Source organism: Anarhichas minor, unplaced genomic scaffold (genome assembly GCF_050575085.1).
Source record: "Anarhichas minor isolate MPS153535 unplaced genomic scaffold, ASM5057508v1 ptg000042l, whole genome shotgun sequence".
NCBI classification, from domain to species: Eukaryota; Metazoa; Chordata; class Actinopteri; order Perciformes; family Anarhichadidae; genus Anarhichas; species Anarhichas minor.
The window spans coordinates 9,226,708-9,250,967 of record NW_027466488.1 but is presented as its reverse complement, the minus strand read 5'-3'; the positions used below and the strand labels follow the sequence as shown (position 1 = coordinate 9,250,967).

Sequence of the window (24,260 nt, the reverse complement as noted above, 5' to 3'; positions counted from 1 at the left end):
AACAAGCAAGAAAGTCAAAGGAAGCCGCTGCTCTTGTTCCGTGTGAAACCAAAAGTGAACGTTGACTTAACGCTTGTTGCGCGTGCTACATGGCGTTTCATAAAACAGTCCGCTATGGGAGGTTGTCGTTTATTAAGGTAGTGAGGTTGTTACGTTATCATTTGAATACAAACCATGATCTTTTTTTTCTTCTTTTCTTTTGTTTTAACCTTAACTAAGTAGTTTTGTTGGCAAGAGTGATACAAAGCCGATACGAAACATATTTATGAAACATATTTTTGGTTCAGATACGTTGACATTCATCGCATCACGTGGTTTGCAGAAAGGTACAATGTCAACCATTTTTTTCTGGCAAGTGGGTTGAAATCAAACCTTTATGGGGAAAAAAGTTAATTACGTGGAATCAGTCCTGTTTTGAAAAGTCATGGAAATACAGCGATGGGAAAAGTTAAGTAGTTTTCAATAAGTGAGATGGTAATGAAAATACTGTGCAACTTTAGATGACATGACTGAATGAAGGGGAAAACACTGTTATTAGATAGTCACCTCTGTTGATATATGTGTTTTCCTTTTAATAACTGCTCTGGCCCCACATTCAAAGACGTGTGGCTCAGCACTCCACAATAGTTTTCAGTTGAAGTGGAAAAAACTACCCTGTACTCCTATTTCTGTTACAAATCCTTAGTCAGCCATAGGGGGAAAATAGCTCATTACACAGACCCTGATCCCTCCCGTTTTGACATAAAGTCTTCCGCTGGATACTCTGTGACTTTCCACGACTGTGACTGATCTCATCTACAAAGGAAAAGGGCAGACGTTTTGCAGGAAGGTAAATACTTCAAATGTTAGCATGGGGAGTGTCTTCGATTTGTCCTTTAGGAAGATGCTATAGTGTGATACACCGTGCCCTCGCGTCTTCCCTCCCCCTCCTCCTCCTCCTGCTCTCTCATTCATAGGCCTCGCTAACTCATCTCCCTTTCCTCCCTTTTATTCCTCTGTCATTGCAAAATGCACGGCCAGCGATATGAAAAAAAAAAAAAAGGAAATACTACACACACTTGTTGCCCGGACTTTATCGCTACATTATTCTCGCTGCTCCTTCCGTTCATTTCAGAGAAAAAGATAAATGAACGACGTACATTTTTTGCACCTGTCCTCCCCTCCCCACCTTCCCCTTCCCCTAACGATAAGGGATTTCATTAACGTGAGAATGCTTGGGCTGAAAGAAACATAATTGCTTCAGTGTTGTTGTCCTCTCTGCCGCCGACGCCCTAATTTCCTCCTTGCCTTACTCTTGACTGTTAAGTGATCATTATATCAACACAGGGGATGGGCCAAGGGTAAAATATTGACAAACTGCGGTCATGTTCATGCAAAACATTAGGAGGGGAGGTGTGCGTTTGCGTGTGGCAGAGGGTGATGAAATATTAGAAATAAAAGAAATAACAAGAGCGAGGAGGGGGGAGAAAGAGGGGATGATGGGTGAGGGAGGAATGTAAGGTGCTAATAGAGTGACAGCAAGGACACAAAGTGATATGATCACAGGGGCCGGTAATAATTTAAACACTGACGGGGTCCCGATCCATCACCCGTCCACCTCCTCCCCCGTCCCTGATGGATAACTGTATGTAAAAGACACATCATTTTTTTTTGGACTTGCCATTTACACGGCATTGCACCGGAAAGCCAGGCGGCACGATAGACTGTTTAAAATGTCAGGGAACTAAGTAAGTAAGAGAGACAGGTTGACCGGCGGAATCTTAATTAAGAGGAGCTCTGTCTAACGCACACTTGCTGACATAAACACATACGTGTGCATAAATACACACGGGCTTATTGGCATACTGTTACTCCAGGCAGACAAATGTGCACGGGACATTAACATAAAGGAGACAGAGGAACGCGCGGGACACAATTTGTGGGACTTCTCGGTGAGAGCAGGGAGCAAAAAACACACGTTTAAATCATTTCGATTGCATGAGGAAAAACATATCTGAAATGCGCACACACACACACACACACACACACACACACACAACCTACAAGTTCAACATCAGTGCAATTAAGCGAAAGATCCCCGTTACGACCTTCATTTCGTGCCCACAGCTGACCAGTCGGCGGCCGAGTCCGTCTAGTTGTGGCGCGACATCACAAAGAACATTCGGTGGTAGTCTGGAAACGCATGTATGGGATTTACCTATCTATCACCGAGCAGACCTGGCTGTTGAGCCCGAGCCAGCTCCACATGATTGTGTTAATTAATCTGCCATTGTGAGCGTGGGGAACAGCTGCACGGGCTCTCGTGGCTGCGTTGTCAGAGCAAAACAATGCAATGTTAAGCTTCCCCCACTGAATCTTCCATTACAAAGGAGCCCCAACAACAGGGCTAAATTCATGAATCCACAGATCAATTTTTACCAGCACTAATGTCTGACCTTTAAAGCGAAAAAAAGGGATTTTTAATTTTTTTTTAAACATGCTTCATTTGGATTTGAAATATGGTCAGATATGTGATACCTAGGATTTGGGCCAAATGTTCTCCCCCCCCACCACCACCACCACCCCTCCCTCCCTCCTTCCAGCCTGGAAAGCAAACGCACTGTGGAGAGATAGAGATGCTGAGAGAGGAAAGGAAAGGAGGGAGGGGTGGATGGATGGACAGAAGTGGAAAATGAGCAACAGAGAGATGGAGGAAGGAGAGGGGAGAAAGAGAGACGGAGATCAGCGCAACAGAGACAAACAGATGAGTGCTAGGAGTCACCAGCTGGGAGCTGGTATTTTAAAACAAAACGTCTAACGCGATTAGCGGGGATCCATCGATCGGTGTTATGTGGCGTTAATTTAGACTGGGGAGAGGGGGGAGGGAGGGAGGAGGAGGAGGAGGAGAGGGGAAAAAAGGAGGTGAAATAAGCTTTGTGTGTGCTTTACGGGTCACATCAGAGGTGGATAGAGATGCTCATGTAAGACATTTGAAATTCATAATTTTTGACAATACATCAGTACGGAAAACCCGAGCAGACAGTTTAATTTGCACTTATTTAAATCGATGCGTGTTTTTATGTGACTAGTATTCAGTAAACTGAATGGATTGGTTAATACACAGCAGTCACATGTAACTCTTTTTATTTTTTGGGTTACAAACAGAATCCTCGCATTTGTGTTCACAATGAGACCAAGCTCTCACATTCATTTAGGCACAACGTTGACCGAGGGAATACATAAATAAAATTAGGTAAACTCGGCTGCCACCACAAATTACGTCCGCAATAAAAGACTTCACAAATAAATGGTTTAGCGCCTCTAATTGAGTTCACGAAATGTTTCACTAGACAACCATTTCACTGCATTCATTACGCCGCCGCTGAATTACAATGGCAGCGCTCGCAGGAATCACAGTGTTTTTCACTTTTAATGCGCCGACCAGATTCATCTCGGGTTTTCTTCCGAGGGGGCGCGAGATGCCTGGAAGAGATGGGAGACGGCGTGCTGCCCCCTGTCACACGCTCTCTACAGCGAATGGCATGGCCTTGGTGAACACTTGGCACTTCCAGAGAGATGGTGATGCACCCCGAAAAAAATAAAATCATCAAGATGCCTGGCTCTCGGCCCCGCTCTGCAGCCGAGCCCTTCTGTCTTGCAGAAAGCCCTCCAACAGCCCACTGAGCATGCAAGACATCGGGGAGGGGAGTCATACGCAAGCGCTGAGATGTGCGGACGCGTCGCATCAGTGGTGGTTGTGCTTCGTGTCAAGCGGGATGTGATTGTGACCCCATTGTTTCTTCCAGGTTTGAATAAAAGATTGCATCTGCCATTCAGACGCAATCTGAATGGCAGATGAAGGAGGCGAGGCATTTCCTTCTCCCTGTGACACTGTCTCTCAATCTGCACCCTGTTTTAGCCTGCCAAACACCGAGTCAAACAGTGACGCTGAATATGGCAATGAATTCCAAATCAGTTGTTTAGTTGCCATCTTCTTGATAAACTGCACAAATGTTCTTTTTTTTTTTTTTTACAAGAGTTTTTTTATTACAATTCTTGGACACAGAGTGTTAAAAAAAACAGTTTGAATTACTTCAGACTTCTCTGAAACATGCTCACACACGCACACGGCGGCACGAACATGCGGCGGTGAAAGCTTACAGATGGGGAAGGGTGACACGGCGCTAACTCGCATCTCAAAAGTGACGCTAGCCGCAGCATCTCACCTGTCCAACGCGGCGGATTTCGGGAGAGCCATCAGATGTTGCGTTTACCGCAACACTGAGCAGCGGAGAGCATCCGATCAGAAGACGCGCGCAGCCTGAGGGGTTTTGGTGCACTTTCACTTGACAACTCAACAGGACACTTAGTTAATCTGGAAATGGGGAATTTGTGACGCCAGACAAAGGAGGTTGATATCTTGTCATTATCTTCTCCCTCATGGCTTTGTTAGTATTTACAGCTAAAATGTTACAGAGGGTGTATCGAATTGTAAGAAAGACTCTTCTTCTCTTTTTTTCCCTTCCTCCTGTGGTACTGTGCTGTCGGCTCCCTGATTGTTGGAGTATAAAAATAATCGTCATGGAAATAGATCTCATTGACAACGTGCCATGTTCACACTGTGAGCAGCTTGTGCCTCGTGAACATAATCCAGAAACGTCCTCCAAAAACTTTCCTCCACAAACTTTCAATCCCTCATCCTCGTTGCTGCCCTTCTCTCCAACAGATGAAAAGAGGGGATGCCAGGGAAGACAAAATCCTGTCTTGTCAAGTACCAGCAAAACAGGTAGAAATGGGAAGCATGGGGGGGGGGGTGAGGGATGGGCTCATGGATCAAGAGGCAAGGAAGGGGGGTGGGGAGGTTGAGAACATGAGCGAAGAGGACCGAGATATTGAAAGGGAGGGAAGATTGACCGAAACAGCTTTCTCATCCTCCTCCTCCTCCTCCCGAAAATCCACATCCTCATCTCTGTGTCTAATAGGAAATACCTGATTCTGGTCCTGAGAGTACTGCGCCGGCACGATTACACCTTACCTGCGAACCCTGCCAGGAGAGGTGGCATTTGGCTGATCTGCCACCCCCATGAGGGGCTTGTGGCTTAGCCTCAACTTAGCTCCGTGTCGTGAGACGGAGGATGGGAGAGAATGGAAGGGCCGCTGGGGAGGAATGAGAGTCTCCCCTCCCCGAAAGCCCAGGATAAACCCTGTGTCCTCGGGAGGGAAGAGGCTAACTTCTCGCAGCTGGATGGAGGCCCAGAGGGTTAAGAGATGATACCTCCAAATGTGGCTTCGCTAAAAGTCTTAAACCGGGGGTACCTTTGTGTCCTCGGTAAGAACATCCGGTGAGGCACGACACTGCAAATTTGTTGATCCAGCTGAAAGGCTGAAAGTTTTCTAGACATCACTTTAGACGTCCTCAATGCAATGTAAGGTCCTTGCGAACGTCCTTGAACAAAGTGCGCGCTCCAGCAAAACCCCATTCTCTAAGTGCTTTCTGATTTAGTGACGATCTAGACCATCCAGGTGCATCATGTGTAGGAATCCGAGGCCTTAATCGAGGCCTGGGAACGACTCCGTCTGAGATCCTCACATGGAGGTTTATGCTTCGCACGCCGACACCGAGAGGATAAGCGAGACACTCCACTTTCGCTATAACAACCCTATCATCAACATAAACATATGCTCACTGTGTGGGCCGTCGGGCGATGCTAACTCGAGGGCAGATAAAAAAATATAAGGGGACTTGGCAGACATGACGAGACGGAGGTTCATTAGGAGAGCTGCAAATGAAAGTGAGGAAGGCATCTCATCAAGCACATGTTCAACACTCGGTCCATAAGGGAGCTATACCTGGGGCTGTCGCATTCGGAAGGTGTTACTCTAATAAGACAAACAGTCGCTTTTATTTACAGCGAGCACGAGATGACATGAAACATGCATTAACACGTCTTCTGTTGTGCCTTTGGTTAAAACGAACACCTTTGTTATTTTGTAAACAAAACATCCAACTAACAGCCTCTTTTGTGAGTTAAGATACATTCAAACAACATATGCTCTTGAAAAAAAAAAGGAAAAAGAGCACAATAGGTGTAAACCGTCTAAATTGCAATTGCAGCGCATCTTGGAAAAACAAACACTTTGCTTTGTTACCAAGACAACTAAGATAATGTGATTCCTGCGGCATTGTCGGGACTGCTACTTGCTACATTATGTGTGACAAGCTTAAGAGTAGATCTAGGAGCGTGAACGCACAGAATCGGGCTCCAGCCTATTGCGGATTGGAGATAGTCCGGCGAACCATATTTGCATGTGTGCCCTTGCCAAAGAGTTAAGCTCAGCGGGCTAACATTGTCTCCACGCTTGCAAAACACCCTGGTTTGAAGTCAGCACTGATGTATAAGACCCCGTAATGCTTGCTGTGATTTGACAGTTTGTGTGTTACTGTTACTTCCCGTGCTAATGCTAAACCCGGTGAAGAGATGCAGTTCCATTCTGTGGGAGGATTTAAATGCGATCAGCCCTAACATTTGTTTTTTAATATAGATATATATATATATATATTGTATATGGGTAAAAATGGGCAAAAAAAAGGCAAATCATAATGGAGCCTGCAGCCTATATCCTCCTCTTTCCTCTTTCTCTCTTTGCCTTCCATGGCGACAAAACGAATTCAGCTCTGAACCTAATTAATCCACAAAGGTTTCATGTCTTAATCCCCAAAGTCAAGGGGGTTATTGTCCTCACAAATGAGGTCAGTGTTCCTCCCAGTGGAAATAAGGGGAAGAAGGAGCAAAACACATGGAGTAAAGGGAGGGACAGGGGATGGCTTTTCTTTCTCTGCAGCTCTCCTGGTGAATAGAGGTGTGATACGGCGGCAAGAGGCCCCGCAGACGGGGACCGGAGTCGCCTGCTATCTGCGCAGGGGCGGCTACATGCACAGAGGCATCGCGATGCGAAAAGGGGACTAAATGGCTCCCAACGCCGCAACGGAAAGAAGCGGAGCAGATAGAAACATGAAGCGGAGCCGTGAAAGAAGTGGCACAGCATGACAGCAGTGGGGCGATGGGAAAATTGAAACGCCTGCCAATCTCCAGCACACAGACCTTTTGAACCAGGTGGATAAGAAAGCTGGTTCTGATGCTAATTGTCACTAAGGCAAGTCACTGTCAAACTCCAAGGCGAGGAAGCGTCATCCAAGTGTGACAGGACGATAGCCATGATACAGCCCTCCGTCTGGTGGGATGACTAGGGGGGAGGTGACACACATGGCCACGCCATGCTGCCTGAAGCACAGTCACCACCAGCGGCCCACACAGGGTCTCTGCGGGGGAAAAACCCTGGGAACATAGAAAACGAGCGGGCCAAATGCTCGGCCGGCATCGGCGTACCGCGGGGCCCCGTCTCCGTGGACCGAATGGCGGCCAGGGAGAGAGTGCGGACCATCCGCGAAGACGGTCCTCATCAACACTCGTTTAGACCATCCTGACGAGAGCTTTCCAGAGATCTTTCGAGTCATCCAATCAAGGCTTGGCTCGAGGCAGGGGGGCCCCGAGTTGCTGGCCAATGAGAACTCGGTTGGGCGGAGGGTCAGCCAATAGCAGGCGTGTTGAGCAGAGGGTCAGCCATGATAGAGGCTCGACGGAGGGAACGGAGTCCAAGATGACGCAATCAACAGCTTGGCGAAATCTGTCGCAGTCAAAAGTCCGGCCACTGCATGCAGCAAGCGTGGCGGACGGGTGAGCGTCTAGAGAGCGGCGGGCTGAGCGAGAAACCTTCCGACAGGCTGCGCTATCCTACATGAATAAAGCACGGCCGCCACAGTATGTCATCGTCTGCAGCGGGCGTGAAGATGATCATTACTTTTGTCACAATCTGGGGAACGTACTGCAACCCGTCTCCAAAAGGATCTGCTAAAGCGTGCTCGGCAGAAGGCTGATTTCCCCACAAATTGCTTGCTTTCCCGTGTGACTGATGATGTGGCGACACACAATGTCATGCATACATCAAACGCATCAGCAGAAAAAAACCTGCGCTGTTTTTGATCACTGATAATTACTGTATCTGCACTCCAAGAAGACTCGAGGAGTAAACAAAGTGAGAAGTTGGAAAACGGGGGAGAAAAAAAAAACAAGGGAGGGAGGGAGGGAGGGATGGGGGGGGGTGGCACACAGCTTTGTAGCAGACATTCTAATTTCCAACTTCTCTGTGACTGCTGGAATAAAGAGAAGTTTATATTGTCATCTCCCCACTGCTGGGTTTTGAAATATGAGTTTAAACTGACAGAGGGAATTAAAATCTGTAAACGTCACATTTCTTGATGTCTAATTTGAAAAATCAGCTGTCAGGAGTTGGTGTTTGTTGATTTTTATCAACTCAAGGGTTATTACATTTCGAGAATGTGACAATTAAAAATCCCTCAATCATTCCCGTGAGCTTTCTATAATCACGCCAACTTGAAAAGTGATATAAAGTGATGGGGCAGAATGACAAAAACTCCAGTTGGACATTTTGAACCTCATCTGGCAGCGTGAGGTCAAAATACGAATGGGAAAATTGAGGTGCAACGTAGCGTATACAGTACACACCACGAATATCTGTTCATTTCCCTGTCTGCGGACAAGGCTTCTTTTAGCTAAACCAAAGTGTGCACTCTCATGTGTGCATCGCATCAGAGGTGCCCTTTCCCACCACTATGTTTTAGTGCAAATGATAGATCTGAGGGTCAGAACCAGGTCTGCAAAGCTCACAGCTGGAATCGACACAATTGGATAATAACTGACATGGACACTAAAAACTCACTTGACTTCAAGATTTTGAAAGCAAGGGGTTACTGAGCTGTGTTTCTCTTTTCTTTTCTTTTTTTCTTTTTCACCCAGCGCTCTCCGCCTGCATGCCTCCCCTTCATCTCAGAGGATATATAGAGGAGAAAAAAGATTTAAAAGGACTGGGGAGAAAAAAAAGCTCAATTGTTTATTGATTTTATAATAGGCTTAGTGCAAGAGAAATAAAGTGAGGGGGCTGGTGGGGCGGCATGGTCAACCAGAGGCGATGGCGTGACAAACACGCGGCTTACGAGCAGGTAACAGCGGCTTGAGTCCAAATGCCGGGATATTGGCTTGAGCCCTTTTTTTTTTTTTTTCTCAAATGCCCGTTTGTGGCATTGTTATCCTTGCTTTTAAACCAGTGTAGACATAATCGCTCCTCTCGCAAACAGGGCACGGCCTTGTGGGTTTGAAAGTGCGTGCAGGAGGAAGGGGGGGGGGACACTTCGGGATGAAATGGCTCTGTATGAGAGTGTGGACGCATAGGTTGAGACAATCGAAATCACAAAGGAATGAACCTGTGATGGTTAAATTCCCTCTTTAAAAAAATGGGTAAAACTAAATTGTATTAAGCTTGCGTACAGAAAAGTAAAAGGAATAGACGGAATAAAAAAACTGGCTTTTTTGGCGAGTGCGTACAGCGGAGTGTGGATGTGTCTGCCGGAGAACGCATGGGTGTGTGTAGGGTCTGATATATGGATGATAACACTAATTAGCTCGTTTTGTTTGGGGCACAACACTCATTAAAAACCCAGTGGGGCCATTAAAGTTACCGTCCCTCCAAACCATCGCCGCCGCCGTATCCATCTCGGCTGCTATCTCGCCCGGCTCTCCCTGCCTTTTAATGGCCTCTGCTTCAGGTTGTTGGGTTGAGCAAAGATTTGTGGGACTTGGATCACTCCTCTTTCTCCCCTCTCACCCCAGCTTCAGCTCTCGCTCTCTCTCTTTCTCTCCCCCCACTCCTCCCTCTCACGCTGTCTCTCTTCCTCCGCGTCACTCTACTTTCTCCGTCTTTGTCTCTATCTGTCTCGCTCTCCCACACATACCAATTACTACATCCACTACCTCCACTGCAGTCTACACGCTCCATCCGTGTACACTAATAGCTGTTTGCCTAAAAGAAAAACCCGAGGAGGGGGGTACGGGCTCTTCAGTCCCGCCGAGGAGGGGGAGGGGGAGGGGGGTTGTTTAAGCTTTACACAGCTATGTCGCTGTAATGCCGATAAAACCTCCGTGCGTTTCGGCGCGGCTTGCCGTGCCATAAGGCGCCCGTTGCTCTGCAGCCGGAGAGACTGGAGGCGGAGGCCTGCCAGGATTAGATGAGCAGGTGTAGCATCCCGCTAACGGATACAGCACAAAGCCCGTGCTCTCTGGGGCTAGCTGTGCTAAAGCTAACGGCTTCTGCTCAACTAAAAGAAGGGTTCAAGTCAATCCGCTGCACATATTACTGTCACGATAATGTTTCGGATTGGAAGACGACCAGAATAGCGTCTGGAGAGTTCACTTCATTTGGGAAGTCCGCGTGCAATGACGTCAGCTTAACCTCCACTGCTGAAACAGTTGGAAACTGGAAGAATGGGTCTGCTTTTCTCTTATTGTAGACAAAAAAAACATGAATAAAAACTGCAACCACAATGAATTTATCCTTCTTACGCGTATTGACTGTGTATCGAAAGCCAGATACATCTTCTACCTCTGTGCCACAGAGCTCCATTGTTGTCCAAAATCATCATTGTTGACCAAAATCATCAATAAACTACAATACATCCAGAACTCAGCTGCCCGTCTGCTCACCCACTCCCGCACCAGAGACCACATCACCCCAGTCCTTCAAAACCTCCACTGGCTCCCCATACAGCAAAGAATCCAGTTCAAGCTCCTCCTCATCACCTACAAAGCCCTCCACAACCTTGCCCCTTCATACCTTTCGGACCTCCTGTACCATCACATTCCCAACCGCAACCTCAGATCTGCTGACGCCAACCTCCTTACCCCCCCTACTCTGTCCAAGCATCGGACCTGGGGGGACAGGGCCTTCTCCGTTGCTGCCCCCTCCCTCTGGAACTCCCTGCCCCAACACCTCAGACATTCTTCGTCACTTGCCACTTTCAAAACTGCACTTAAAACTCACCTATTCAAATCTGCTTTTAACCTCTAAAGTCAGTCATGTATGTTTTCTTTCTTTCTTTTCATGTTTATTTTATTTTATTTTATTTTTTTCTTACTGTTATGTCGTATATTTTGTTCTTATTATAAATGCTTCTATTGTTTCTGTTTTTAACATGTAAAGTGTCTTTGAGTGCCTTTTAAAGCGCGATATAAATAAAATGTATTATTATTATTATTATTAAAATCTATTACCAACACACCAGTGAGCCCCAGCATTGCAATGGGGGACATGTTACTTCACGACCATGAATATGGGCATCGTAATCACTCATGATTACCAGTTTCTGCAACTAAATGTGGGCAGTGCTCAGAAGATGATACTAAATGGACAAATCAACGGTAACCGACTTAAAATACTTTTAAAAAGATGCTTATTGGACGTACAAAGACGCATTTTAGTATTTGGACAGAGAAGGCCATTCATAGAAAACGGTTTAGAAACACAACAAATGATGGTCTGGAAGATTTTTTTTTATCATTATTATGACAAAAAAAAATTTAAACAAATTACAGCCAAACAATGCAGGAAAAAAATTGACTTCAAAAGATCTTTAAAAATGTATGGTAAAATAAGGAATTAGTGGAAGATTGTACCTGCTGACAATAAATAATTAGTTCAACCAAATGTGTGTATATCCACCGCTGAATATAGTCCCACTATTCAAACGCACTATTCACTTGCATAGGAGTAATAGTTGCTAAAACATATACTGCCCAGCTGTTTTAGGAAATGATCTTGCTTCTCTTTTTTCATATAATCATTTTCATACCCTGTTTTTTTTCCCCTAGATTTACATCTTCAGTCGGAGCTAATGTGCTCGGGGGCTGAGAGGCTGAGTGGGGAAGATTAACGCGTTGTTGATCTTGGTCTTTACATACGAGTCGTTGAGAATAAGAGAACTATAGAATGATGCCGGCATTATCCTTAAAGATGAACGTATACGTACACGGTACGCACCACTACCCTGTAACCCGTGTGCCAACACACTCCTGGTGCCTGGTCGTATCCCGCACACTCTCTTTTGCCATGTTGTTGAAAAGTAAGACTCAGATATCCTGGGTCTCAGGTCTGGATATTAAGAGTGTTGATTAGATATATGAGTTTGCCATTTGCCCACGGAGCGTAGAGTGTCTCCGACAGAACTGGGGACCATATGGCTGGTGAGAGATTTCCCCCCTCTCTTCCTCTTCGCGCAGCCTGACAGCTGGATGGCTGCTAACTGGGGACGAGGAAGCTTGGCAGCTGCAGCTGAGAGCAACGCTTTGATGCCGCTCGCCCTTTTTCACTTGTCTCTCTCTGTCTCTCTCTCTCACACACACACACACACACACACACACACACACACACACTCAGATAAACCCAGATACCCACAACCAACCAGCGTTAACTAACGCAAACTTTCTACAGGTTGGACAAAGAGGGGCAAGAGCAACATGAGGGTGTACGGTAAAGAGTCATGAACCCTGATGGTCTCTTCATGGATTCATGGTGGTGTTCTCCTTTATTTTGACTGCTTACAACTAGTTTTACTTGTTTACAGAGTTTTAACCACGCAACAGCTTTTAATTTGGCGGGGACGGGATGTTAATCTCAATTGGTCCCTGTGACAAATAATGACAAAGGTTAAAAAATACACGTCTTCTGCTTTCTAAGACGTGTAAATCTGCTGTGGAAAAGATGGCAGCGCGAGGGATGGGGGAGGGCACCCATGGGTGGGATGTGGCGGTGGTGTGTGGGGGGTGAGGTAGGGTGGAGGAAGAGGGTAAGAAGGCATATATGTAGATGTAGAAGTACGACTGGCAAGCACAAAGAAGATTTTTGATTTACTCCATCTATGTTTGTTTGTTTTTTGAGTAAAAGGGATCTTTCATCATTTCTTCAACAACAACAACTGAAAACTGAAAGATGCGGATATCTGGATGCTTTGTGAAAGAAACTCTTTGAAATTCTTTTGAATAACAGTGTAACAGCAGGAATGTGTTTTTCACTGCACTGTGAGGCACGGCAATATGTTTTAGCGCACCGTTGCTCTGTAATGAAAATAGCTTTAAGTACAGAGTGTATGATGTTTCCTAATTGAGGTCACTCGAGACAATTTTGAAAGAAAAGAACACTTCTCAGTACGATTACATCTCTTGAAGCGGCTTTTCTTCTGCACTCCTGCCAACGTGTTTTAAATCACTTGATGAGCAAAACCATCAGCTAGGTTCTACACAACAAGGTAAAATGCAAGATAACTTATTACCATAAACCTCAAGTAGGTTTGATGAATGTAACGCTAAGTGTAAGTAGAAGGCTTGACCCTCTTTTTCCTCCGTCTGTGATGCTCACCGTGTTCTCCACTTTCAAAGGCTCCATCTCTCAGACTGCACGTCTAAACTACGATATCACATCATCTCTGTCCTCCCTTCCTCTTTCACTCTTCCCATGCTCCCCCTTGCGTTCAGTCGCCGCCTGATCCGAGCATGCCCACTCCCTCGTACCGCTTGCCCCTCTTCGCTTTTTTCACATCCTCCTCCCCTCGCTCATTTGCCTTTACTGTATTCCCCCGCTCTCCAGCTATAGCCATCTCACTCTCTCCTCCTTTCTTTACCCCGAGCCAGCTCCTCCCATCACTCCTCTTGCTGAAGGCCCCCTGTTGCTGCCTGCTATCAACCAGCTCTGAACTGGTGAACGTGGTGCGGGCGAGGAGGGGGTAGAGGAGAGGAGAGGAGAGGAGAGGAGAGGAGCAGTAGGGGAAGGGAGAGAGCAGAGCGGAGTTTGGCTGGAGCCAAGAGGAGAGCAGCTGGGCACGGCTAACAGGGAATGATAATGACCTCAGAAATCTGCTGTTCGCTCCACAACAATAGGGTGCTCAGTCGCCTGGAAAATTGTGTTCATCAGCTAGCTCTGCTCACTTACTAATTGACATTGCCAAATATTTTAAGAACAATTGGAATGTGGCAGGGGGAGAGAGTGAAAAAATAAAAAAAACGAAAGCTCAGAGATCTTAATCCCTGGACTTAATTCCTCCCTCACTTTTCCACCCTTCTCCCTCTCCCTTCCCTTCTCCCTCCCCTTTGTGACGAGGAGGTAGCTACAAGTAAGAAAAACAGCGTATTTTTCATGTCGCTTTCTGCTCTCGTGTCAGCACCCTGATGTTGACACAAAAGGCTTTTTATGTGACCTGTCAATGGGGTTAAGAGGAGGAGATTGAGAGGGGAGCGGGGAAGGAGGGGGCAAAATGAGAGAATGACAGAGCGAGGAGAGGGAGAAGAGGAGAAAGTGGGGAGGATGAGTGGGGGGGGGATAAAAAAAAAAAACAGCAAGCGAGAGATTCCTCGCTCATGGCATCACATGCCTGGCCCCTCCATTTTTAATGAGGCAAAGGTCAATGTATTCTCTTGCTCTTTCATACACAGGAGGAACCCCAATCACGCCCAAGTTAACTTGTTCAAACAACTCCCCCACAGCCCCTCAATCCACCCCCCACCCCATCCACGCCGCTGACCGTCCACCGCCGGCCATTTGCATTCCCTGACCGAGAGAGCCCTGCCTCATTTCACAGGAATTCCACATTGACGGAGTCAGGCAGCTGTCAGCCGACAGAGAAAAGGGAACTTGGCATTCGCCCTCATTGAGCTTCGCCCTCCCCTCCGTCCCTCCAACCCCGCTGTTAAGCACACACATGAAAACAATCGAAAGAAGAGAAACTTTTTTTTTGTTTTCCCAGCTTGGTAGTTTTGACTGAAGGAGGAACAAATGCGCATTTAGTCAGTGCATTTACATGTGCATCCTGAGGTCGAGGCTGGGTAAACACACACTCCAGCGCAAGTTTGCAACAGTGATGTTAATTCACGTCTTTCTGTCTCTTGCTTTTTCTTCTTTTTCCTCTTTTTAAGGCTCTCCCTGTTACTTTTGAGTCTCTTCTCCCGCATGTTCAATCAAGTTGAGTTTCCCCAGCATTTCAGAAAGTGTAGTAAAGGAGCTGCGTTTGAGTGAGTCACCTTCTCTTCCTCCGCTCTCGCTCCGTTTTAGCAATGACACCGGAGAAGATAGCTTGTTGATGTATTAAGAATATTAATATGCAAACAGTCTACCTGACGGAGTAAGGCAGCCTTCTGTTATGGAAAGATAAATATTATGTTTTAATTATAAAAACATAAAAAGGAATGGGGGAGACAGAAGAAGAGGGAGGAGGGTGTGTGTGTGTGTGTGTGTGTGTGTGTGAGAGAGCCAGCTTGTTCCAGGAGAAAGGTAAGCTATGTTTTGGCAAAGATTTGGAGTTGAAAAGAGTGGATGGCATAATGTGATGCTGTTTACTGAGGAATGTGATGCCCTGTCATCTCCCTTTTTCTCACTCCGCTCAGCCTCTCCCTTCTGGATTGCCTGTGCCGTTTTCTTTTTCTTTTTTCATCGCCTCTCCTTCACTCTCTCAACAGTCCATTTTTTTCCACTGTCCCGGCTTCATAACCAAGCGGGGAATCCTAACGTGATCATTAAGACATAAAACGGGCTGATAAATGTTTCATAAGGACACGGCTAGCCACTGATAGCCACCCAGGAATACTGAGGAGCAAACCCCGGCTCGCAGTCCTTCCCCTCGATCAAACACACTCGTTGGAATACAATTGGAATTTTAAAATATCTAAAAAGCCTGGGCTAATTCCCACCATGGGTAATATTTACAAATTGAGTCTGAAAGACGGGGCAGGGGAAAGAGAGAGAGCGAGAGAGAGAGAGAGAGAGGGAGGGAGGGAGGGAGGAAGGGAGCAAGAAAGGAAGAGAGAAATCAAATGAACTGTGCGAGGAATAAGAGAAAGAAGAACAGAGAAATAAATTGGCCTTTTATATTGTGCAAGCGTGTACAAAAATACTAAGTCTGCATTTATCCGAGACATGTCAATCAGCGCGGCACACTGACAATTAGTGCGTTTGAATAGAACTTTTATCATTTACCAGACACCAGAGTCCTGACCTACTGTACAAAAATGCAGCTCGGGGAACGATTGTGCCTGCAACACAATGACTGTCTATTTAAGTTTGGTGACACATAAAAAAATACAGATATGACAGGCCAGACTCCTACAAATGAGTGGGGGGTAGAAAGCTCAGGTTTTGTAACCACTGAGTTCCCTGATTATAGAGAAAAGAAGAATGGTGCGAGGGGTGGGGGAGCAGCAGAGGAACGGATGTCAATTACAAAGAAAAAGTAATTTATGCAGAGGGGAGAAAACCAGGAAAAAAAACGAGACGAAATTCATTATTTTTTTTTAATGCACACAGTTTTACAGTCGTATATTAAGGCGCGCACGCTAGCGGAGGGCTGGCCTCCTTTTCAAAGTGTTGGTTGAGGTGGTAGGTATTCTGGCTTCTCGTAGTGAGTAACGGTATGCTAAATGTGGCTCAGTTTGACAATAGGTAAGCTCTACCTACCCTGGTTGATCTGTTGATTCAACAGTTGTAACTAATCCCATGCGGATGCTTGGTCAGGACCCCTTGGCATTACTTTTGAAACACACTGGGTATCCTCTTAGTGTGGTATTTCAACGGGCAGTGTGATAGACTTCGACACGTTGTGAATTCAAACAAAGCAACTTGGTCAGGTTTATGAAAAGATCATGGTTCTGGTTCGAATAGCTATGTTTGTTATGGAAATTGAGTCACGTACGTAAGTTAAGCACATTATGTATGAGACACAAATTAAATATGTTTCACATGTGACGTAAGTTAAGTAACCTTAAGTAACTCACACGGGACATGGACAGCGGTCTCCTGGGTGCAAGTCCCGCATTTTGACATACATAAGTCAAGTGCCTTAATTACGTTAAGCACGTGGAGCAAATTAAGCTTGTTGCATACGTGACATAAGTTACGTACATTATGTAAGTTAACTTACGTATGTAGGTCAGGGGGTGGGAGGGGGGTTGGGCTATGATTTATAGTATGCAATGCTATTCTCTTCATCGTCACTTCATTCTCACTAACACTACTTTAAGTTAGGGCGTGGCTCCAGAATGAACTAGAACTGTAAACAACTACTTTCACTGCAGGTGAAACCTACGTGAGCAAACACACTTTTAAGTCACAGTGGAGGAAGAGAGAAAGAAAGACGGCAGATGTGTGACATATAGTGATCTTTGGACTGACATAGACGATAAAATAACATCAATAAATATCGTTAAAAGGTAATCCTCTTTGATGTTTGCCTGTTGACAACTCGAATTATCTCATATTAGCAGATAATAGCTAGCGAGATCGGGTTCGTCGCCATGCATATTCATAGCAGTCTGGATCTTGTTCAACTCTACTTTATTCCCTGTTAATGACACAGTAATTACACTGTAACAGTTTGTCCGCATGTGTAATTACGCCCCCATTGTACCGACGCAATTAGATGAATATCCATGCTTTATAACCTAAGGCGTCAAGTTGGCAAATCCAATTTCAATTTGTATGGAGCATTTTGCCTGCTTGTTTGAGCCGCGGTAAAGACCAGGGATATGCAGGCTAATCCTTGCCATGTTAAAATGCTGTTCCTCTTAAAAAAAATGTAGACACGGGGGATTCTCTGGAGAGAGAGAGAGAAAGAGAGAGAAACAGAGGGAGTGTATAGAGCATTTTACAGCCGGGAGCCAAGAGGTGGGAGAGGGGTTTAGGGGTAGAGTGGGAAGGTTGTGGAGGTGCATGTAAGAAGAACTGCTTTAGGCCTTACATGCGTGCAGCAAAGCCTATTTTTTACATATTTAGCTACATTTTTCCTACATTGTTGCAGCAGAATGGAGATACGCAATCGTGGAAAATGAGGATTTTCAATGGTGGGGTTATTTGCATGTAAGAGCTAGCCAAAAACAAAAAAGGCTTTTTTTCTCAGCAGCGGGTGTTTGCACATGCGTTCACATCAAGTACCTGTTGCCGAACATTCCTAACGTTACTACTACACTGCACAGTGTGTTTTCTCTCCTTTGAGGCCGGATAAGCGGGGAAACAATAACGCTGAGGTGAAGACAGTCCAAGGATAAGAACATTTATAAAAAAAAGATGGTGATGGGCATAAATGTAATTACTTCTTTTGTTTTCTTTAAAGAAATCAAGAATTGTATTGAATGAGAAACATGCTCGAGGTTAGCCGTGGAGCTATATTGTAGTACGGAAGGTCTTTAAAGGACATCTCTGACAGAGGCCTTTGTTTTTTCTGCTCTTTTCTTCCTCCGTTCTCCCTTTTTTCACTCCCTGCCTTTAAACAAGCGCCGTCTCAAAAGACAAAAGCGGCGGTGTTGACCTTCTTTCACAGTTGAGATGTTATTTTTGATTACTATAATTCAAGTTTAAACTCAGAATCGCTGTGGGTAGGTGGCGGGGCAGCGGCTCACACATACACAGATACACACACTCACACACACACCTACACACTTGGAGAGGTTTGATGAGCCCTTCTTTTTTCAAACCTTAGATATTAAGATAAAGACAATGGTACGGTAGCCACATCCTGTTCACTACAGAACAGTGTGACATGAACACATACTGTAAAGCACACGCGCACACACACACACACACACACACAACAAACATGCAGAGGAGAAACTTGACACCTTTCTTCACATGAGAGACACATTTCTTTTCTCACACATCAAAGCTTCTAATTTGAGAGTCCCTGAGCTCCAAACGTGAATCACGTTGTGTAAGTTGCGAAGAGAGACAAGTTTCGCTACGTCTGATAAAAAAAAGAAAAACTAAAAAGCAGGAAGTAGCAAAACCAGCATATTTATCAATATTTGATGTCAAATGTGTTTACTTCTCACATTTTCGTACAGTAAAACTGCACCCCGGTCTGTTCAGATCAGGGCATGCCTCACCATTTTATTATATCACGAATCTATTTTCCACTTCTGCCATGCTCCCGAGCAGTTAACTACGGCTTGACATCCTATTTTGGCACACACACTCACAAAGCTGCGCGATAACAATGTGAGGACATGGCTTTCAGATATGACAGTGGCATATTGACAAAGAGCTTGAATAGAGCCACTGTATCAAGCAGTGTAGCCCATGACTCAAGGTGAGACACACTACCAGTACACAAACAACACAAAGAATGGCAACATTAAGGCCTTGTGGAGAGCAGCAGGCTTTTTGTTTTTTTTCTTGTGCAAAGTTGTCGATACACTATTTTAATTTTGTATTTATAGTTTTCTTTAATCCTACGCCCCCTCCTCCAAAGATGGTGCCCAGGGGGCGAGATTTAACCACTCAGCTAAATCGAATGTATTTCTTCGTGCTTTGTTAGCATTTGGTGGTAAATGCTAATGGTTTTTATTTCTCAATTATTATTTTACTGTAATTCGCTTGTTTTATTTTGTATACCGCACACTGGATGTTACTTCTGAAGTTGTTGAAATGCCACAAGCTCTACTCATCGGATTCAAAGTGCTTGAGTCAAAAGAGACAGACAGAGAGAGAAAGCGAGAGAGAGATAGAGAGAGAGAGAGAGAGAGAGAGAGAGAGAGAGAGAGAGAAACTTCCAGCATTAAAATTCAGAAGATAATTACATCCGCTACACCCCCACCCTGTTGAGAAAGTGTAATGTTTAATAGTCTCTATAAAGAAAATAGGTTTTTATCTCACTCTCATTTTCATTAATTCCTAATTGGGGTGGGGGGTTGTCTGTTATTATTTCTTAGATTAAAATAAACATAGCCTGTCCCATGTTCAAACCCATCACACTACACGGGCACGATAAGGACTTCATGCCTCTGTGAATAAATAAACAATTTTGTCTCCACTGGTGGAATTAAGTTGCTTACAGCCTTAAGCTAAGCCACTCTGATTTATATTTATATTTATTTATATTTTTCTCCTTCTCAAAAGACTTAAAAGCACATCCTCGCTTTTGCAAATGAAGTTCACTGTTTTTTTGACCTGCTTTATATGTATATCTTTAATTAGTGTCTTGTTTAGCTTAAACCGACTGATTATCGCGTAGTCGTGACCTAATTACCGCGCGAGCTTCTTAACGCTAGCATAGTGCCCTGAGGAGCAAGCGAAAGTTACCTTTAAAAACTTGTGTAATCATTAGCAACGAGCCTCCCTTAATCCCACTAAACATACACTTATCTAGCCCCAGCCGGCCTGTGTTTGCTGGGTATGGAGAGGGGAGGGGTATGGTTGTCTTCAACATGTTTATTAGAGACATTTGTTAATCGCTGTGGTTAAAACGACTTTGTCCCTACGCTTCCCGTCTTTACTCTCGTTCCGCAGGGATACAGACTGCTAACCTGCACATGTGAATGCTATGGTGAGCGCAACTATTCCTGTATTGAGTCCTCTAGAGTCTTCTGTTTGGCTCAATGTAAATGGTAGCAACAACACAGCAGTGTCAGGGGGCAATTGTTTCTATGTCAAGTGATACAACTCATATCTGTACATTACAGTATATATGATATGTGCAGTACAGGGTTTACTTCAACTCAATAAATCTCTGTATTTGTTTGTACTCCCGCTGTATGTGTGTGTGTGTGTCAAGTAAACCACTCTGTGGGTGTGTGAGGGTGTGTGGTTATTTGAGCAAAGACATTATGTATCCGAGTAATGTGAGGAATGTGTGGCTGTAATTCTTTGGTAGGTATTTGGGTTATTTTGCATTCCGTTTTAAAGAGATGGAGTTGACACAAAGATAGATACACACATCTAGACACGCTTAAAAGGGATTCTTATTGGGAACTATGTAGGTAGAATTCTGGAACAGTGACAATAACATTGAATTAAGAAGGAAACATAATTCACAAGTACGGATAGAATTTGGATCCCTTCATCTACAGACTGACTAAAGAAAAAGTCATTCATTGTCTGATTCTATTTTTTCTTACCTGAAGATGGTGAGGAGGGATGTGGGCTGTCATCCTGGACACTTCCTGTCTGGGAGTGTCCTCCTCCAGCTCCGCTTTCCTCCGTCACATTGGATGAACCAGGAGTGGTGGAGCGGCTGATGGACTGGGACTCGGGGTCACTGGCTGATCCACGCCGTTCGTCCAGACCTTGTTGCTGGATCGCTTCTTCAATGCCTCTCCTGTCTTTGCCATGAATGCGGGAGTGGACGACCATTTGATGGTAGGTTCTGAAGACCCGGCCACAGTCGGGGCATTCTGAAGGCTTCTCCTTCAGGACGGAGAGGCTGTAGTCAATGTGTGGGCTTCCCAAGCCAGCCAGGACTCCAGGAGCCTCGGAACTACCGTGGACAGACATTATGTCACGGTGACTGTCAAAGCCTCTTCCATCCTCCTTCATGGACATCATGGCTCCGCCACCGGCCTTGGAGCCCTGCAAGGCCTCCGAGAGCTGCTTCTGCTTGGAGCTATCATTGGAAGCAATCAAGTAGTCTTGTTTATCCTTTGAGTAGGATGCCAAGGCTCCAGCACCACCCATCTCATCTTCCTGCCCTGGGGGTAAATGATGCTGGTGCTGCTCCTTAGGCATGAAAGCCCTGTCCATAGCCATGCCACGAGCCATTATCTGCCAGGCTTGGTAGCTATTGAGGGAGTCCATCTCTGCCACTTTTGCAGCTGCTTGGAGGCGCTCCATGCAGCTCGACTTCAGTGGTGGCACAAGGTTGAGACAACCCAGGAGTGAGCGCTTCTCATTTTCTCCCAGCCCATGGCCCATACCTCCTGCCATTGGCCCCAGCAGCTTCCCTAGCATCTCCTTTTCCTTCATGGCTATCCCTGCTTTAGCCAACATTTGATGCTGCTCACTCAGGCCCTGTTTGTCTGGTGAGAGGAAGCCTCCCTGAAGACAGGAGATGTAGCGGGAGTAAAGGTTGGCATGAGCTTCCTGAGCTAGATTGCTCATGCTATTGACGGCAGCCATGTCCTGCTCACTGGGCTGGTGTGGCTTGTTCTTGATGGCCAGCTTGTTGAGATGCACCTTCATATGGTTCTTGAGGAACCAGGGCTCCTTAAAGCGACGGCCACAGATTTGGCAGCAGTGTTCAAAGGAGTCCTTGTGCTTGCGCATGTGGCCCTTAAGGAACCAAGCTTGGCTGAACACCTGGCTACACACTTCACAGCGGAATTCAGTGGCCACCTGCGTGCCACCGGCACCACCAGTACCCTGTGTGTTCTCGGCTGTGATGTGGGCCTTCTCCACATGACTTATCAGATCCTCTTCATGGGAGCTAGCAAACTCACACAGGGTACATTTGTAGGGTTTGTGGAGTATGCGGATGTGGCGGTCCAGTTCTTCACGCTTCTTGAACTTCCCTTTACAGAAGGTACAGCGGAAGCCTGTAGTGGGGTTCAAGGACTGTTCATCCTGGGTGCCAGCCGGCTTGGGTGAAGAAGAGGGTTGGGGAATTGGGTCTGGAGTGGCAAGGCCAGAGGGGGGGAGCAGGAGGCCACAGGCTGAGCCTAGTTGCTGCTGATGGGTGTTAGAGCTGCTATTGAGGCTCAAATGGGGTGTTGGGGGTGTCTGGAGGAGACTGCCGCTCCCTCTCATCTGCTTGTCCCTAAGGATGGCCCTCTCCTCTAGCTCATGCAGCAGCCTATTCTCCTCTCTGACACGGCCGCGACCTTTACCAAGATTCCCCAGCTTGTGGGTGCGGAGGTGAATCTTCAAGTTGCCCTTCTGAGCCGCTCGGTGGTCACAGTAGGGGCACTTGAAGGGCTTCTCTCCTGTGTGTGTGCGCATATGCAGTGACAGGATGCTGTTAAAACGGAAGCGCTTGCCACACAGTGGACAGGGATACTTCCTATTCTTGCGGGCGTCATCTTCAATATCGTTCATCTGGGACATGATGCCCAAGTTCTGGCCGTTGAGAAACTGCTGCAGGTCAACACGCCCGTTCAACCCACTTAGTGCCCCTGCGTCAATGTCTCGGTTAAGCTGATTGGCGAGCAGGGCCATCTGACTGCTGATAGGTTGACTGGCCAGGGCCGCGTGGTGGGTCTTCTCGTCCAAAGGTGTGGCTGCTTTCTCTTCAGGGATCTGCTGTGGGCGGTGTAGGTCAGGAAAGGCGTGTCCTAACTGGGCAGTAAGCTGGTGAAGCTTTTGGCTGATGGGGTAGCGGCCATTTAACACAGCATTGCTCAGATGGGCATCAGTGTCAGGCACCGCTGACGACACACCAAGACACAAACTAGAGTCCTCCATCCTGTAAAACCAGACAGAAAGAAGGAAACATTTTAGAATTAATATAACTAGAAATAGTTTCAAACAATGGAGGTTTCAGAAAAAGTAAAAGACAAAAAAACATAAAAAAATGCATTTGAAAAATACTTTGGCATGGTGCTCTTAGTATTTGCTTCCCAGATTGCAAATATGATATTATCCATCCACATCTTCAGGGCTAATGTGATTCTTCTCTTAGGAAAAACAACACCTGTGCTGTGTCACCCAGTGAAGGGAAATAAAATGTATTGACTTTGATGCATAGAGCACTGCAAGAATTGTCAGCTCCAAGGGCCTGGAGAAATGCTGTGACTCCATATAACTTTTTTCAAAATGTAACACCATTTTGGATGAAATAATTACTCTGTAAACACAGTGAGCAGTGTATAATTAAGCTACTTGTGCCCATCCTATCAGAATTCCTCCAATTACACGCCTTAATGAAACGGAGCAACGGCATTGTCGGGGAGCCACCGCAATACTACAATTATGATATTAACAATAGCACTTAAAGCCAAGGGGTTACTCCAGTAAACACAACAGTCTTATCTTGTTGCCACGACACTTGTCTTGGCGCAAAATTCCATTAAAGATGCGCACTACATTTGATGTGAATCACTTTGCTCTCCCTCTGCTTCTTTCTATTCCCCCAATTCTCGCTCTCTCTGCTTGTCTTCCTCTCTCTACCTCGATCTTTTTTTATAGTTTCTAGGATAGAGAAAACAACAGTTGGCTGTGTTGAACGGGTTGCAAAGTTGCATTGGTTGACACACGGTTGAGAGGAAAAAGCAGGTAGCATTGACTGTATTTGTTCTGCCTGCTGTGTGACACGGAGCAACGTTGTAGTCCAGGGTTGCTGTAACGCAACCAAACATACCAATGTTTTCTGTTGTACTGTCAGTGAAAGTGTATCCATTTCATATGTGTAACATCAGTGAACAAATAACCCCCCCAAAAAATAATAATAACATTGCTTTTAATGCAGATCCATCTGCTCTCCAGATGGAGAGGTATACACATCTATCTGCACACTTCCTCTGGTTGCTGGCAGGGGTCAAACCCTCAGAAACAATAACCACGGTTCTGCTTTGGTCAATAAAATATTGTATAATATCTCATTCAGCTGATTAGTATGCTGTGGAAGCCAC

General features: G+C 45.7%; 1 protein-coding gene across 2 annotated transcripts in view; it reads right to left on the bottom strand.

Moving 5' to 3' along the window:
- znf536 (zinc finger protein 536) overlaps nucleotides 1-23,531 on the bottom strand; it is a 110,947-nt gene extending 87,416 nt beyond the window's left edge. For both annotated transcript variants that reach the window (XM_076110185.1, XM_076110186.1), the window contains exon 1: nucleotides 20,817-23,531. In XM_076110185.1, the coding sequence (XP_075966300.1) occupies nucleotides 20,817-23,094 (2,278 nt within the window). In that variant the 5' untranslated portion in view covers nucleotides 23,095-23,531. The remainder of the gene's footprint in view (nucleotides 1-20,816) is intronic.
- Nucleotides 23,532-24,260: the final 729 nt, after the last annotated feature.